Raw genomic sequence first — 12722 nt, forward strand, 5'->3', positions numbered from 1 at the left:
TCTTTATCCATTCCAAAGAATACATTTATTTTCTTATATTCCAAGACTTAAAAGTTTAGAAAATAGATCAGAGGGGCATTTTAAAGTTCCTTTAACATGCCATTCTACTATGAAAACAAAAACAATGCAATGTCTAATATCAACAACAAAAATGCAATCAAACAGATCCTAAATCAATTATCTAAAAGGCTGCTTTAAAGTGCCATGGCACTTCTGTCCCTATCTGAAATTTTCTCTTCATCTATATTAGATGGATCTCAAAATCTGTTTTCTGACTTTTCTAAAACACTTCAATACAAGATATATTCCATTTACTTAATGACCATTCTCCTTTGTATGTTTTGCTTAATTTGCTCATCCCTTAAACGTTCAGGTTTCCTAGGGCTCATGTTCTCCATCCTTTGCGTCCTTTCCTTAATCAAACTAATCAGCAACCAAGAATTCAACTATAAACTGTAAATATTTCTCCCAAAACTGTGTCTTCTTTCTCTTAAGCACCAAACTCACTTACCCATCTGCCTACTGAGTATCTGTACCCAGAGGTCTCGCAGGTATTTCAAGCTCAACATATCAACAACAATGCACTGTATTTCTTCCAAAATCTGTTTTCTTTTCAATCTTGGGAAACATTGGCTCAGTCTCTCAAGTAATAAACCTCAGCCTTCATACACAATACCAAATATTATAAATTTAACTTTCATGCTTTAATAAAAATTATTTGTTCTAAAGCCTAAGTTGCACTGTGCCATTCCTTTGCTTTAGAAAACAAACAAAAAACAGAATATGAAGTCACTTTCTTACTATGGTAAACAAGATCAGTTTACCTTTCCATCTCTAGATGGAATATCTCTTCTGCCTCACTCTCCAAAGACACACCTGTGCTTTAGAATATGCATTACATGCACTACCCAAACATACCATCACTCATTCAATAAATATGTCAGGCACTGTTCTAAGCACTGAGGATATCCCAGAGAACACAACAGACAAAGTTTCTGTTCTAATGGGCTTACAGACTGGTGGAACAAGACAGACAAAAACCAGAGACATATAACAGAAGCAATGGCAGTAAGTACTATGGAGAAAAAGATCTAGCTAGAAAAGCAACTCAGAGCAACACAGCAAAGAGCATGTTCTATACACTATAAAAATATAGCATGTCTTAGAAGTGTAATCATACATCCCTTAATTTATTTAGGTTTCAATTTTAATTATAACTTAAAACCATAATACCATGAGTAATACTGAAATATATGGTCATTGAGAGGCATAACAGAACACAGCTTACTTCTGAAACAACCAATTATAATAATTTTATTTTTTGAGATTAAAGTTGATAGAGTCAAGAGTGTTTTTCTTTGATTCTAGTGTTTTAGTTGGCTCTTGGATATACCCCCCAAAAATTATTATTAGTGCTGGCACATTTCAAATTATGTCATGAGATTAGAATCTATAAAACTTAAGTACTCATCTAGATTAGTCCCATTGTTATTTCGTTGTCTCCAACTAACTATACCATGGTTTCAAATTTAGGGCCTACAAATTAAGACTCCACAGTAATACTAGAACATTAGAGACAGGAGCTTTTTACTGGTGATTCAAAAACAGTTGTTCAATTGTCTGAATCATTTAAGTACATAATATGTCCCAACTGTTTACAAAGAACTGAAATAACTGGAGAAGTCTACATAAGGGTGCTGTTTAAGATATAGGATATTACTACAGGATTTGACAGTGAGCCAAAGAAAATTTACACAGACATTAATCAGTCTATTTAATACTCAGAAAATAACGATGATTTACCTTACCTTCTAAATAATAATACATACTTTAAAAGACTGTAAAGGAATTCAGATTTTTCCTCTGGGAAACTTCACTATTACTGTATTACATACAGCTCCCTAGTTAGGACAGGAATGAATGAATTGGTGAATCAATGCATGCATGCAGGCTGGTGTTTTAGTGCTTCTATAAATATGTAAAGAAAACTAAAGGTTTTTTTAGATACAGAAGTGAAATTTAAAATGTTTTAAACTTTCAAATAACTAAATAGAAATTAAGCTCAGTGGAAGCTGAGTCTTACCTTAAGCAGAATTCTTTCAAAGCTTTCAAGGTTTAGGAAACAATGATACAATTCATCACTTTCTGAGGGCATAACTTTCACTGGTGTCCACAATCCTTAAATCTTCGCAAAAAAACCATGCGCATTGTGGGACACTCCTTTTTGTATCCTACCTAATGATTAGCTTCTACTCTCCTTAAACTGGTTCGCAGAGGGGCAGACATCCCCAGCCCAGGTGAAACCCTGACGGAAGCGTGGGCCCATAGGAAATACTGGGTCAGAGGAAGGGAAAAGGGAGATCAGCCAGTCCACAACATACTAACAATTCCTATGTTGGGGAAAAAAGCAGCTACCACTGCACTGTAAGAGGCAGGACTTATGTTCTATTTAAAAACTAAAACCAAAACAAAAGATGACTAAGAGGCAAACTTCACTCCATTCTCAAGGCTGAGGAGAGAAGAATTTACATACCGCATCCGTGATGTCTATTTCATACACCCTTTGGAAAGTCCTGCGCTCAAAGAAAACAAGTTTGCCGCTGCCACATCCCCTCTGAACAGATGTCCCGGTGACTATGAGTTTATCATCTGGACTGAAACAGCAATCAGTCCTGCAGACAAAAATAGTGTTTAAGCATAAGCTTATGACCCTACAGGAATGAGTTAAATAACATATAAACAAGACCATTGTAATAAGAGGTAACTCTGATAGGAGGCACACAGGGAGTCAAGCACTTGTATTAGATTACTTAATCTTCACAATAATCCTACGGGATAGATATTATTGTCCCCATTTTACTGACGAGGAAACTGAGGCAGAGAGATTAAAGAAACCTTGCCCAAGGTCACAAAAGTAAGTGGTGCAGCTGGGATTCGAACTCAGGCAGTATGATTCCAGAATCTATGCTTTTAATACACACTATATTTTTTTAATGTAAAGGAAGTGTGGGAAAAACTCAAGAGAGACCTTGACAGTATTATAGACAAATAGATATTGTATGACTAATGTCTAACTAGTGATTATTTTGTCCAGTTTTGGAATTATTTTTTACCACCACTAACCACCATCCTCAAATAATTTGAGTTTTGTCAAGTCAAGCACCATGAAATGAGGAGCAGGTTGAGCCGCTGGAACCTAAGAGATGGCTATGATTCAAGAGCCCTTGTTATTAGAGATCTGGCCACCTGATTGTGAATAATCTAAGACATGATCCAAATAAGTTAGGCAGTTGCATAGCTTGCAGCAGGCATAATATCTCAAAAAATTCTCATCAGCTATAAATTCATGTTTGTTTGTCCATCTGTTCGCTTTAACAGATAAATGCCATCGGCAATGGACCATGTTAGAGTTAGTGCTCTGCTATTACACAGTTTCCTCCATTTGATGCTTCCATCACCTTCACGCTCTCCCTGTTGGTCATTATTTAACACAGATGTGAAATTTTATTTCTACAAAAACAGAAAGTTTTGCTTAGGCACCAACTGTAGGACTTAAAGTTCAAATCTCACCTCAGCTGCCTTAGAAAAATCTTAAATGCTTCAGTTGTCAACTTAATAGAATGGAGATAACAGTGTTCAGCTACCTAGAGCAAGATACTCTGAACAAGTGAAGGATACTGAATTACAGATTGGAATTATGATAAGAAAAAAATTGCAAAAATGATATACAATAACTCTCAGTTATTAACTGAGACTTTCCAAAGTCTCAGGACTTTGGAGCGCAGGACTTTCCAAAGTCATAGTTATTATAAAACTATGAAAAATCACTTTGATGGAATGGGGTTCAAATTTTAAGACCACAAATATACATATCTACCCTGTCATTTATACATATTAAAAGAACAATTCAATCTCTTAAAATATTTTTACTACCCCAACACCTATATATATGTATGTACACAAACATAGAAATTCATGAACATGCATCATTTCAACTTCAAAAAAATTTTATTGCCCGAAGAATGTGCAAATAAAAGGGAAAAATAAAATGCATCTTTCAAAAACAGATTTCAAATACTCTTCCTGTTCCTTTTTAAAATACATATGATATAAATTAAGGTGAAGAAATTTCTTTTCTATTCTCTTATGTTTATCAATTCTTTAAAACATGCTACTTACATTGGGAACATGGTAGGAAGACCCGAGGCTGAAAAAAGTGGCTTATTAAACTGTCGGATGTCCCATAATTTCAATGTATCATCACCTTACAGAGGAATGAAAAAGAAAAAAAAAGTGAATTGTATGGAAAGAACAATTTCTATGTTCAGTGTTTGCTAAACTTACTGTATAAACTATAGGAAGGAAGGAGGGGAAAGAAAAATTCACATAAGTGCGTTTTACTTTTTTAACTGGGGAGTTTGAAAGCAGTAGATGTGAGAACAGTAGAAAGATTTATGATAATGAACTGGACTTCTAGAAATAAATTTCCAAACTGATGTAGCATCTGTAGGCTAGAAGGAGCCCTGGAGAATCTACTCTAAGGAGTGATTTTACAGCAGCTGGCAGCTCCCCTATGGTATAGTTGAGCATAACCTGACTTCTTAAGAAGATATTAATTTAACAACCATCAGAACTGAAAATAGTTCAGTTCACAACAGGTTCTTTCTCCCAGTGGTGTGTAGATGAAGCTATCCATTAACATTAATGAGAATGAGCCATGTGATTCCCTTCCCTCCAGTGTAACTCTACCTGCGGCTATCATTCTTCACTTTGCTAGGGAGTACAGCTTTTCCAAGCTCTTTAAAGCATAATGAATATTCTTCTAAAAGTCATTTTTTTATATTTCTATAGAGCTACTAACTAATATTCCTGACCAGAATGAAAGCCAAAACTCATATAAGTAATGTCTTTGCTGTTCTTGCTCCCTAGTGTCCACAGCTGAAACCTGCCTCAACCTCTTGGGTCCAATAAAGAATCAGTATCAGGTGCAAGTGAGGTGAATGGAGATTTCAATAAAATCTCCATCCTCTCCCAAGCGACCCTTCTTCTGAAACCCAACTTTTGGCAAGTGTACTCATCCACAGATTGGCTGGACTGGGGACCTGCTTACACTGGAAGAACTTTGTAAGATTCACCTTTTTGCTCTTAGTCTTAAAAAAAAGATTACATTCCTCATAATTCTCAAACAATAAGAAAACATTAATCTGCATTAAACAGTTTAGCTAATGTGGCAGGTTCTGGAGCTAGCAGGAGTGTCTTACAACACCCGGGGACTCTGTTGAGTAGACTTCCATCTGCCATATTTTGTACATCCAAGAAGAAAAAGGGTGGAATACAGTATATAGGCTGTGTTGGTGACATGTTACCCAACAGCTATTACAGGATGGAAGGGGAAGGTAAGAATTATCACCAAAATGGCTTTGACTGAAATGGAGTTAGTCCTATACTTCCAGTAATTATCAACTGATTTGGGGCTGGCCAATTTTGAAATCCTCTGAGAGGAATCTTCAAACTATGCTTCCCTCTTATTCCCCACTCTTGGCTCCCCACTGCACATTGGAGATTTGGGTATGCCATTCTAAAGCCGCAAGAGTAAATGTGAGAATTTCTAAGTGAAACGTTCATCATTTGAAAAACTTTCCCAGAAGATTCAGATACACAATTGTGGGGGTATAAACCACTATTTCCAAGTTAAGAGTGTGTGTGTGTGTGTGTGTGTGTGTGTATAGTCTTAATTAAGAGTCATCTCAAGACCCAAATAGGTTAGAATTGATGGACCAAAATACGTATTTCATACAGATCCACTTTATATATATACCATAATATACCATGCACACACACACACACCATAAATAGGTAATACATATACCATATATAGAAATATACTATATATACCATAAATAGAAATTACATATACATACGCTTTGATTTTTTTACAATTATGTAAGTGAGGGTAGTTTGGATATAATAGAGAAGGCTTCTTCAGAGGAAAGAGAATCTGAATGCAGTTCCCAAGGTATACAGACAAGGAACGGCTGAACTGAGTGAAAGCTGTGCCAAGTCTCTTCATCTCCTTCTCACTTCCACTGCCCTCTACACCAGGTTGCAAATTCTTTTAAGAAAGGAACTCTGTCTATGATGTTCACAGTTTAGACCCAGCACCTAGCATAATGCTAGCTCAGAGTAGTTGCTCAACATAGAGCAGGTGAGTGATGAATGACAGACCAAATGCAGTGTTGCTAAATTAATATGGCCTACAGAATAAAGACTAAATCCTTTATGTGATATTTAAAGCCATCTGTAATGGCTCCAATCCACTTACTCTACTGTTTCTTTTCTCTCCTAACAAACGGGCCTACAGGCAGATCCTCAGTCATGTCCCATACTTCCTGTAATGCTCTGCTCATAAGCTGCCCATACTATGCTCTTTTCTCCTTCTGTCAACACTTAGTTTATACATGTAAGAAAGAAGCAAAAAGAAACAGCCTATATTCAACCATATGAATAAGGATAAGTAAACTTATCATATGGCCACATAGAACTATGGAGCTATTTAAAAACTAACATCCAGGTACACAACTTTTTTTTAACAGAATTGGGCTTAAAGTGTTCGAACTGAAAAAAAAAATCAACAATGAGCCAACAGAAGACTCTAAATTATAAAATAATATAGAAAGAATTCAGAACATCATCTACAAAACTCCATGAGGTAGAGGCAAAGGTCATCCTTGGAGGCTTCAAACTCTGAGGGAATTTGAAGCTAAAATTAAAACTTAAGCAAAAAAGTACATATTTGCTAAATTTTACTTGGTACCTTTTAAGAAAACAATATTGCCAAGTTAGAAATGCATTTTTTTTTTTTTTTTAAAGATTTTATTTATTTATTTATTTATTTATTTTTTTTGTTTTGTTTTTTGTTTTGTTTTTTTTTGTTTTGTTTTGTTTTGTTTTTATTGGTGTTCAATTTACTAACATACAGAATAACACCCAGTGCCCGTCACCCATTCACTCCCACCCCCCGCCCTCCTCCCCTTCTACCACCCCTAGTTCGTTTCCCAGAGTTAGCAGTCTTTACGTTCTGTCTCCCTTTCTGATATTTCCCACACATTTCTTCTCCCTTCCCTTATTTTCCCTTTCACTATTATTTATATTCCCCAAATGAATGAGAACATATAATGTTTGTCCTTCTCCGACTGACTTACTTCACTCAGCATAATACCCTCCAGTTCCATCCACGTTGAAGCAAATGGTGGGTATTTGTCATTTCTAATAGCTGAGTAATATTCCATTGTATACATAAACCACATCTTCTTTATCCATTCATCTTTCGTTGGACACCGAGGCTCCTTCCACAGTTTGGCTATCGTGGCCATTGCTGCTAGAAACATCGGGGTGCAGGTGTCCCGGCGTTTCATTGCATTTGTATCTTTGGGGTAAATCCCCAACAGTGCAATTGCTGGGTCGTAGGGCAGGTCTATTTTTAACTGTTTGAGGAACCTCCACACAGTTTTCCAGAGTGGCTGCACCAGTTCACATTCCCACCAACAGTGTAAGAGGGTTCCCTTTTCTCCGCATCCTCTCCAACATTTGTTGTTTCCTGCCTTGTTAATTTTCCCCATTCTCACTGGTGTGAGGTGGTATCTCATTGTAGTTTTGATTTGTATTTCCCTGATGGCAAGTGATGCAGAGCATTTTCTCATATGCATGTTGGCCATGTCTATGTCTTCCTCTGTGAGATTTCTGTTCATGTCTTTTGCCCATTTCATGATTGGATTGTTTGTTTCTTTGGTGTTGAGTTTAATAAGTTCTTTATAGATCTTGGAAACTAGCCCTTTATCTGATAGGTCATTTGCAAATATCTTCTCCCATTCTGTAGGTTGTCTTTTAGTTTTGTTGACTGTATCCTTTGCTGTGCAAAAGCTTCTTATCTTGATGAAGTCCCAATAGTTCATTTTTGCTTTTGTTTCTTTTGTCTTCGTGGATGTATCTTGCAAGAAGTTACTATGGCCGAGTTCAAAAAGGGTGTTGCCTGTGTTCTTCTCTAGGATTTTGATGGAATCTTGTCTCACATTTAGATCTTTCATCCATTTTGAGTTTATCTTTGTGTATGGTGAAAGAGAGTGGTCTAGTTTCATTCTTCTGCATGTGGATGTCCAATTTTCCCAGCACCATTTATTGAAGAGACTGTCTTTCTTCCAATGGATAGTCTTTCCTCCTTTATCGAATATTAGTTGCCCATAAAGTTCAGGGTCCACTTCTGGATTCTCTATTCTGTTCCACTGATCTATGTGTCTGTTTTTGTGCCAGTACCACACTGTCTTGATGACCACAGCTTTGTAGTACAACCTGAAATCTGGCACTGTGATGCCCCCAGATATGGTTTTCTTTTTTAAAATTCCCCTGGCTATTCGGGGTCTTTTCTGATTCCACACAAATCTTAAAATAATTTGTTCTAACTCTCTGAAGAAAGTCCATGGTATTTTGATAGGGATTGCATTAAACGTGTATATTGCCCTGGGTAACATTGACATTTTCACAATATTAATTCTGCCAATCCATGAGCATGGAATATTTTTCCATCTCTTTGTGTCTTCCTCAATTTCTTTCAGAAGTGTTCTATAGTTTTTAGGGTATAGATCCTTTACATCTTTGGTGAGGTTTATTCCTAGGTATCTTATGCTTTTGGGTGCAATTGTAAATGGGATTGACTCCTTAATTTCTCTTTCTTCAGTCTCATTGTTAGTGTATAGAAATGCCACTGACTTCTGGGCATTGATTTTGTATCCTGCCACGCTACCGAATTGCTGTATGAGTTCTAGCAATCTTGGGGTGGAGACTTTTGGGTTTTCTATGTAGAGTATCATGTCATCGGCGAAGAGGGAGAGTTTGACTTCTTCTTTGCCAATTTGAATGCCTTTAATGTCTTTTTGTTGTCTGATTGCTGAGGCTAGGACTTCCAGTACTATGTTGAATAGCAGTGGTGAGAGTGGACATCCCTGTCTTGTTCCTGATCTTAGGGGAAAGGCTCCCAGTGCTTCCCCATTGAGAATGATATTTGCTGTGGGCTTTTCATAGATGGCTTTTAAGATGTCGAGGAATGTTCCCTCTATCCCTACACTCTGAAGAGTTTTGATCAGGAATGGATGCTGTATTTTGTCAAATGCTTTCTCTGCATCCAATGAGAGGATCATATGGTTCTTGGTTTTTCTCTTGCTGATATGATGAATCACATTGATTGTTTTACGGGTGTTGAACCAGCCTTGTGTCCCAGGGATAAATCCTACTTGGTCATGGTGAATAATTTTCTTAATGTACTGTTGGATCCTATTGGCCAGTATCTTGTTGAGAATTTTTGCATCCATGTTCATCAGGGATATTGGTCTGTAATTCTCCTTTTTGGCGGGGTCTTTGTCTGGCTTTGGAATTAAGGTGATGCTGGCTTCATAGAACGAATTTGGAAGTACTCCATCTCTTTCTATCTTTCCAAACAGCTTTAGGAGAATAGGTATGATTTCTTCTTTAAACGTTTGATAAAATTCTCCTGGGAAGCCATCTGGCCCTGGACTCTTGTGTCTTGGGAGGTTTTTGATGACTGCTTCAATTTCCTCCCTGGTTATTGGCCTGTTCAGGTTTTCTATTTCTTCCTGTTCCAGTTTTGGTAGTTTGTGGCTTTCCAGGAATGCGTCCATTTCTTCTAGATTGCCTAATTTATTGGCGTATAGCTGTTCATAATATGTTTTTAAAATCGTTTGTATTTCCTTGGTGTTGGTAGTGATCTCTCCTTTCTCATTCATGATTTTATTAATTTGAGTCTTCTCTCTCTTCTTTTTAATAAGGCTGGCTAATGGTTTATCTATCTTATTAATTCTTTCAAAGAACCAACTCCTGGTTCTGTTGATCTGTTCCACAGTTCTTCTGGTCTCGATTTCGTTGAGTTCTGCTCGAATCTTTATTAGCTCCCTTCTTCTCTTGGGTGTAGGATCTATTTGCTGTTTTTTCTCTAGCTCCTTTATGTGTAAGGTTAGCTTTTGTATTTGAGTTCTTTCCAGTTTTTGAATGGATGCTTGTATTGCGATGTATTTCCCCCTTAGGACTGCTTTTGCTGCATCCCAAAGATTTTGAACAGTTGTATCTTCATTCTCATTAGTTTCCATGAATCTTTTTAATTCTTCCTTAATTTCCTGGTTGACCCTTTTATCTTTTAGCAGGATGGTCCTTAACCTCCATGTGTTTGAGGTCCTTCCAAACTTCTTGTTGTGATTTAGTTCTAATTTCAAGGCATTATGGTCCGAGAATATGCAGGGGACAATCCCAATCTTTTGGTATCGGTTCAGACCCGATTTGTGACCCAATATGTGGTCTATTCTGGAGAAAGTTCCATGTGCGCTTGAGAAGAATGTGTATTCAGTTGAGTTTGGATGTAAAGTTCTGTAGATATCTGTGAAATCCATCTGGTCCAGTGTATCATTTAAAGCTCTCGTTTCTTTGGAGATGTTTTGCTTAGAAGACCTATCGAGTATAGAAAGAGCTAGATTGAAGTCACCAAGTATAAGTGTATTATTATCTAAGTATTTCTTCACTTTGGTTAATAATTGATTTATATATTTGGCAGCTCCCACATTCGGAGCATATATATTGAGGATTGTTAAGTCCTCTTGTTGAATAGATCCTTTAAGTATGATATAGTGTCCCTCTTCATCTCTCACTACAGTCTTTGGGGTAAATTTTAGTTTATCTGATATAAGGATGGCTACCCCTGCTTTCTTTTGAGGACCATTCGAATGGTAAATGGTTCTCCAACCTTTTATTTTCAGGCTGTAGGTGTCCTTCTGTCTAAAATGAGTCTCTTGTAGACAGCAAATAGATGGGTCCTGCTTTTTTATCCAGTCTGAAACCCTGCGCCTTTTGATGGGGTCATTAAGCCCGTTCACATTCAGAGTTACTATTGAGAGATATGAGTTTAGTGTCATCATGATATCTATTCAGTCTTTGTTTTTGTGGACTGTTCCACTGAACTTCTTCTTAAAGGGGAATTTTAAGAGGCCCCCTTAAAATTTCTTGCAGAGCTGGTTTGGAGGTCACATATTCTTTTAGTTGCTGCCTGTCTTGGAAGCTCTTTATCTCTCCTTCCATTTTGAATGAGAGTCTTGATGGATAAAGTATTCTTGGTTGCATGTTCTTCTCATTTAGGACCCTGAATATATCCTGCCAGCCCTTTCTGGCCTGCCAGGTCTCTGTGGAGAGGTCTGCTGTTACCCTAATACTCCTTCCCATAAAAGTCAGGGATTTCTTGTCCCTTGCTGCTTTAAGGATCTTCTCTTTATCTTTGGAATTTGCAAGCTTCACAATTAAATGTCGAGGTGTTGAACGGTTTTTATTGATTTTAGGGGGGGATCTCTCTATTTCCTGGATCTGAATGCCTGTTTCCCTTCCCAGATTAGGAAAGTTTTCAGCTAGAATTTGTTCAAATACATATTCTGGCCCTCTGTCCCTTTCGGCGCCCTCGGGAACCCCAATTAAACGTAGGTTTTTCTTCCTCAGGCTGTCGTTTATTTCCCTTAATCTATCTTCATGGTCTTTTAATTGTTTGTCTCTTTTTTCCTCAGTTTCCCTCTTTGCTATCAACTTGTCTTCTAGGTCACTCACTCGTTCTTCCACCTCGTTAACCCTCGTCGTTAGGACTTCTAGTTTGGATTGCATCTCATTCAATTGATTTTTAATTTCTGCCTGATTAGCTCTAAATTCTGCAGTCATGAAGTCTCTTGAGTCCTTTATACTTTTTTCTAGAGCCACCAGTAGGTGTATAATAGTGCTTCTGAATTGGCTTTCTGACATTGAATTGTAATCCAGATTTTGTAACTCTGTGGGAGAGAGGACTGTTTCTGATTCTTTCTTTTGAGGTGAGGTTTTCCTTCTAGTCATTTTGCTCAGTGCAGAGTGGCCAAAAGCAAGTTGTATTGGGAAAAAGAGAAAAAGAGAGGAGAGAAAGAAGGAAAGAAAAGAGAAAGAGAAAAAAAAGGGAAGAAAAAGGAAAAAAAAAACGAAAAAAAAAAAAAGAAGAAGAAAAAGAGAAAGAAAAAGAAAGGAGAAAAAAAGGGGGTGGGGGATGGAAACAAATCAAAAAGCAAAACAAAACAAAAACAAAAACAAAAACAAACAAACAAAAAAAAGAACCACCGGGGAGTATCTTCTGATTCTGTGTACTTTAAGTCCCTTGGCTTCTCCTGGAAGTTGTCCGTCTAGCTGGTGTTCTGGGGGAGGGGCCTGTTGTGCTGATTTTCAGGTGTTAGCAGTTGGGGGAGCTGCTGTGCCTCTGCCTGGTGCAGGGCTCGGTGGGGGTTGTTTACCCCGTGAGGCCGCAGGAGGAACAGCCCCAGTGGCGGGGCAGCTCTGGAAACCTGGATTCAGCTCCGGCAGGAACTCCGTCTGCAGGGCCTGGAGGCTCCGGGGCGGGGCCGCTGATCTGCTCAGCTGGGGCAGGAGCGTCCTCGCTGTCCTGGGCCCTCCCGGCCTCTGCCTGGCCCGGGGGAGGCGGGATCCTGGGCTGTGTCCCGGCGCCCTGTGCGCCGGAGCCTGCGCTGGTGGATTCGCGCTCCAGGGCCGCAGCCCCCTCCGCGGAGCCGCCGCCCGAGCCCCTCCGAGCTGCTCCTGGAACCGCGCAGCCCCCTCCGCACGGAGCCTCTTCCTCTGCCCGAGCCCCTCCGAGCTGCTCCCGGGGCCGC

General features: G+C 38.5%; 1 protein-coding gene across 4 annotated transcripts in view; it reads right to left on the bottom strand.

Annotated features, from left to right (window-relative positions):
• WDR70 (WD repeat domain 70) overlaps positions 1-12722 on the bottom strand; it is a 310102-nt gene that overhangs the window by 45318 nt on the left and 252062 nt on the right. For all 4 annotated transcript variants that reach the window (XM_049109320.1, XM_049109319.1, XM_025436429.3 and 1 more), the window contains 2 exons: positions 4180-4264; positions 2534-2672 (listed from right to left, as the gene is read on the bottom strand). In XM_049109320.1, coding sequence (XP_048965277.1) covers positions 2534-2672; positions 4180-4264 — 224 coding nt within the window. The remainder of the gene's footprint in view (positions 1-2533; positions 2673-4179; positions 4265-12722) is intronic.

Source organism: Canis lupus, chromosome 4, assembly GCF_003254725.2.
Source record: "Canis lupus dingo isolate Sandy chromosome 4, ASM325472v2, whole genome shotgun sequence".
NCBI classification, from domain to species: domain Eukaryota; kingdom Metazoa; phylum Chordata; class Mammalia; order Carnivora; family Canidae; genus Canis; species Canis lupus.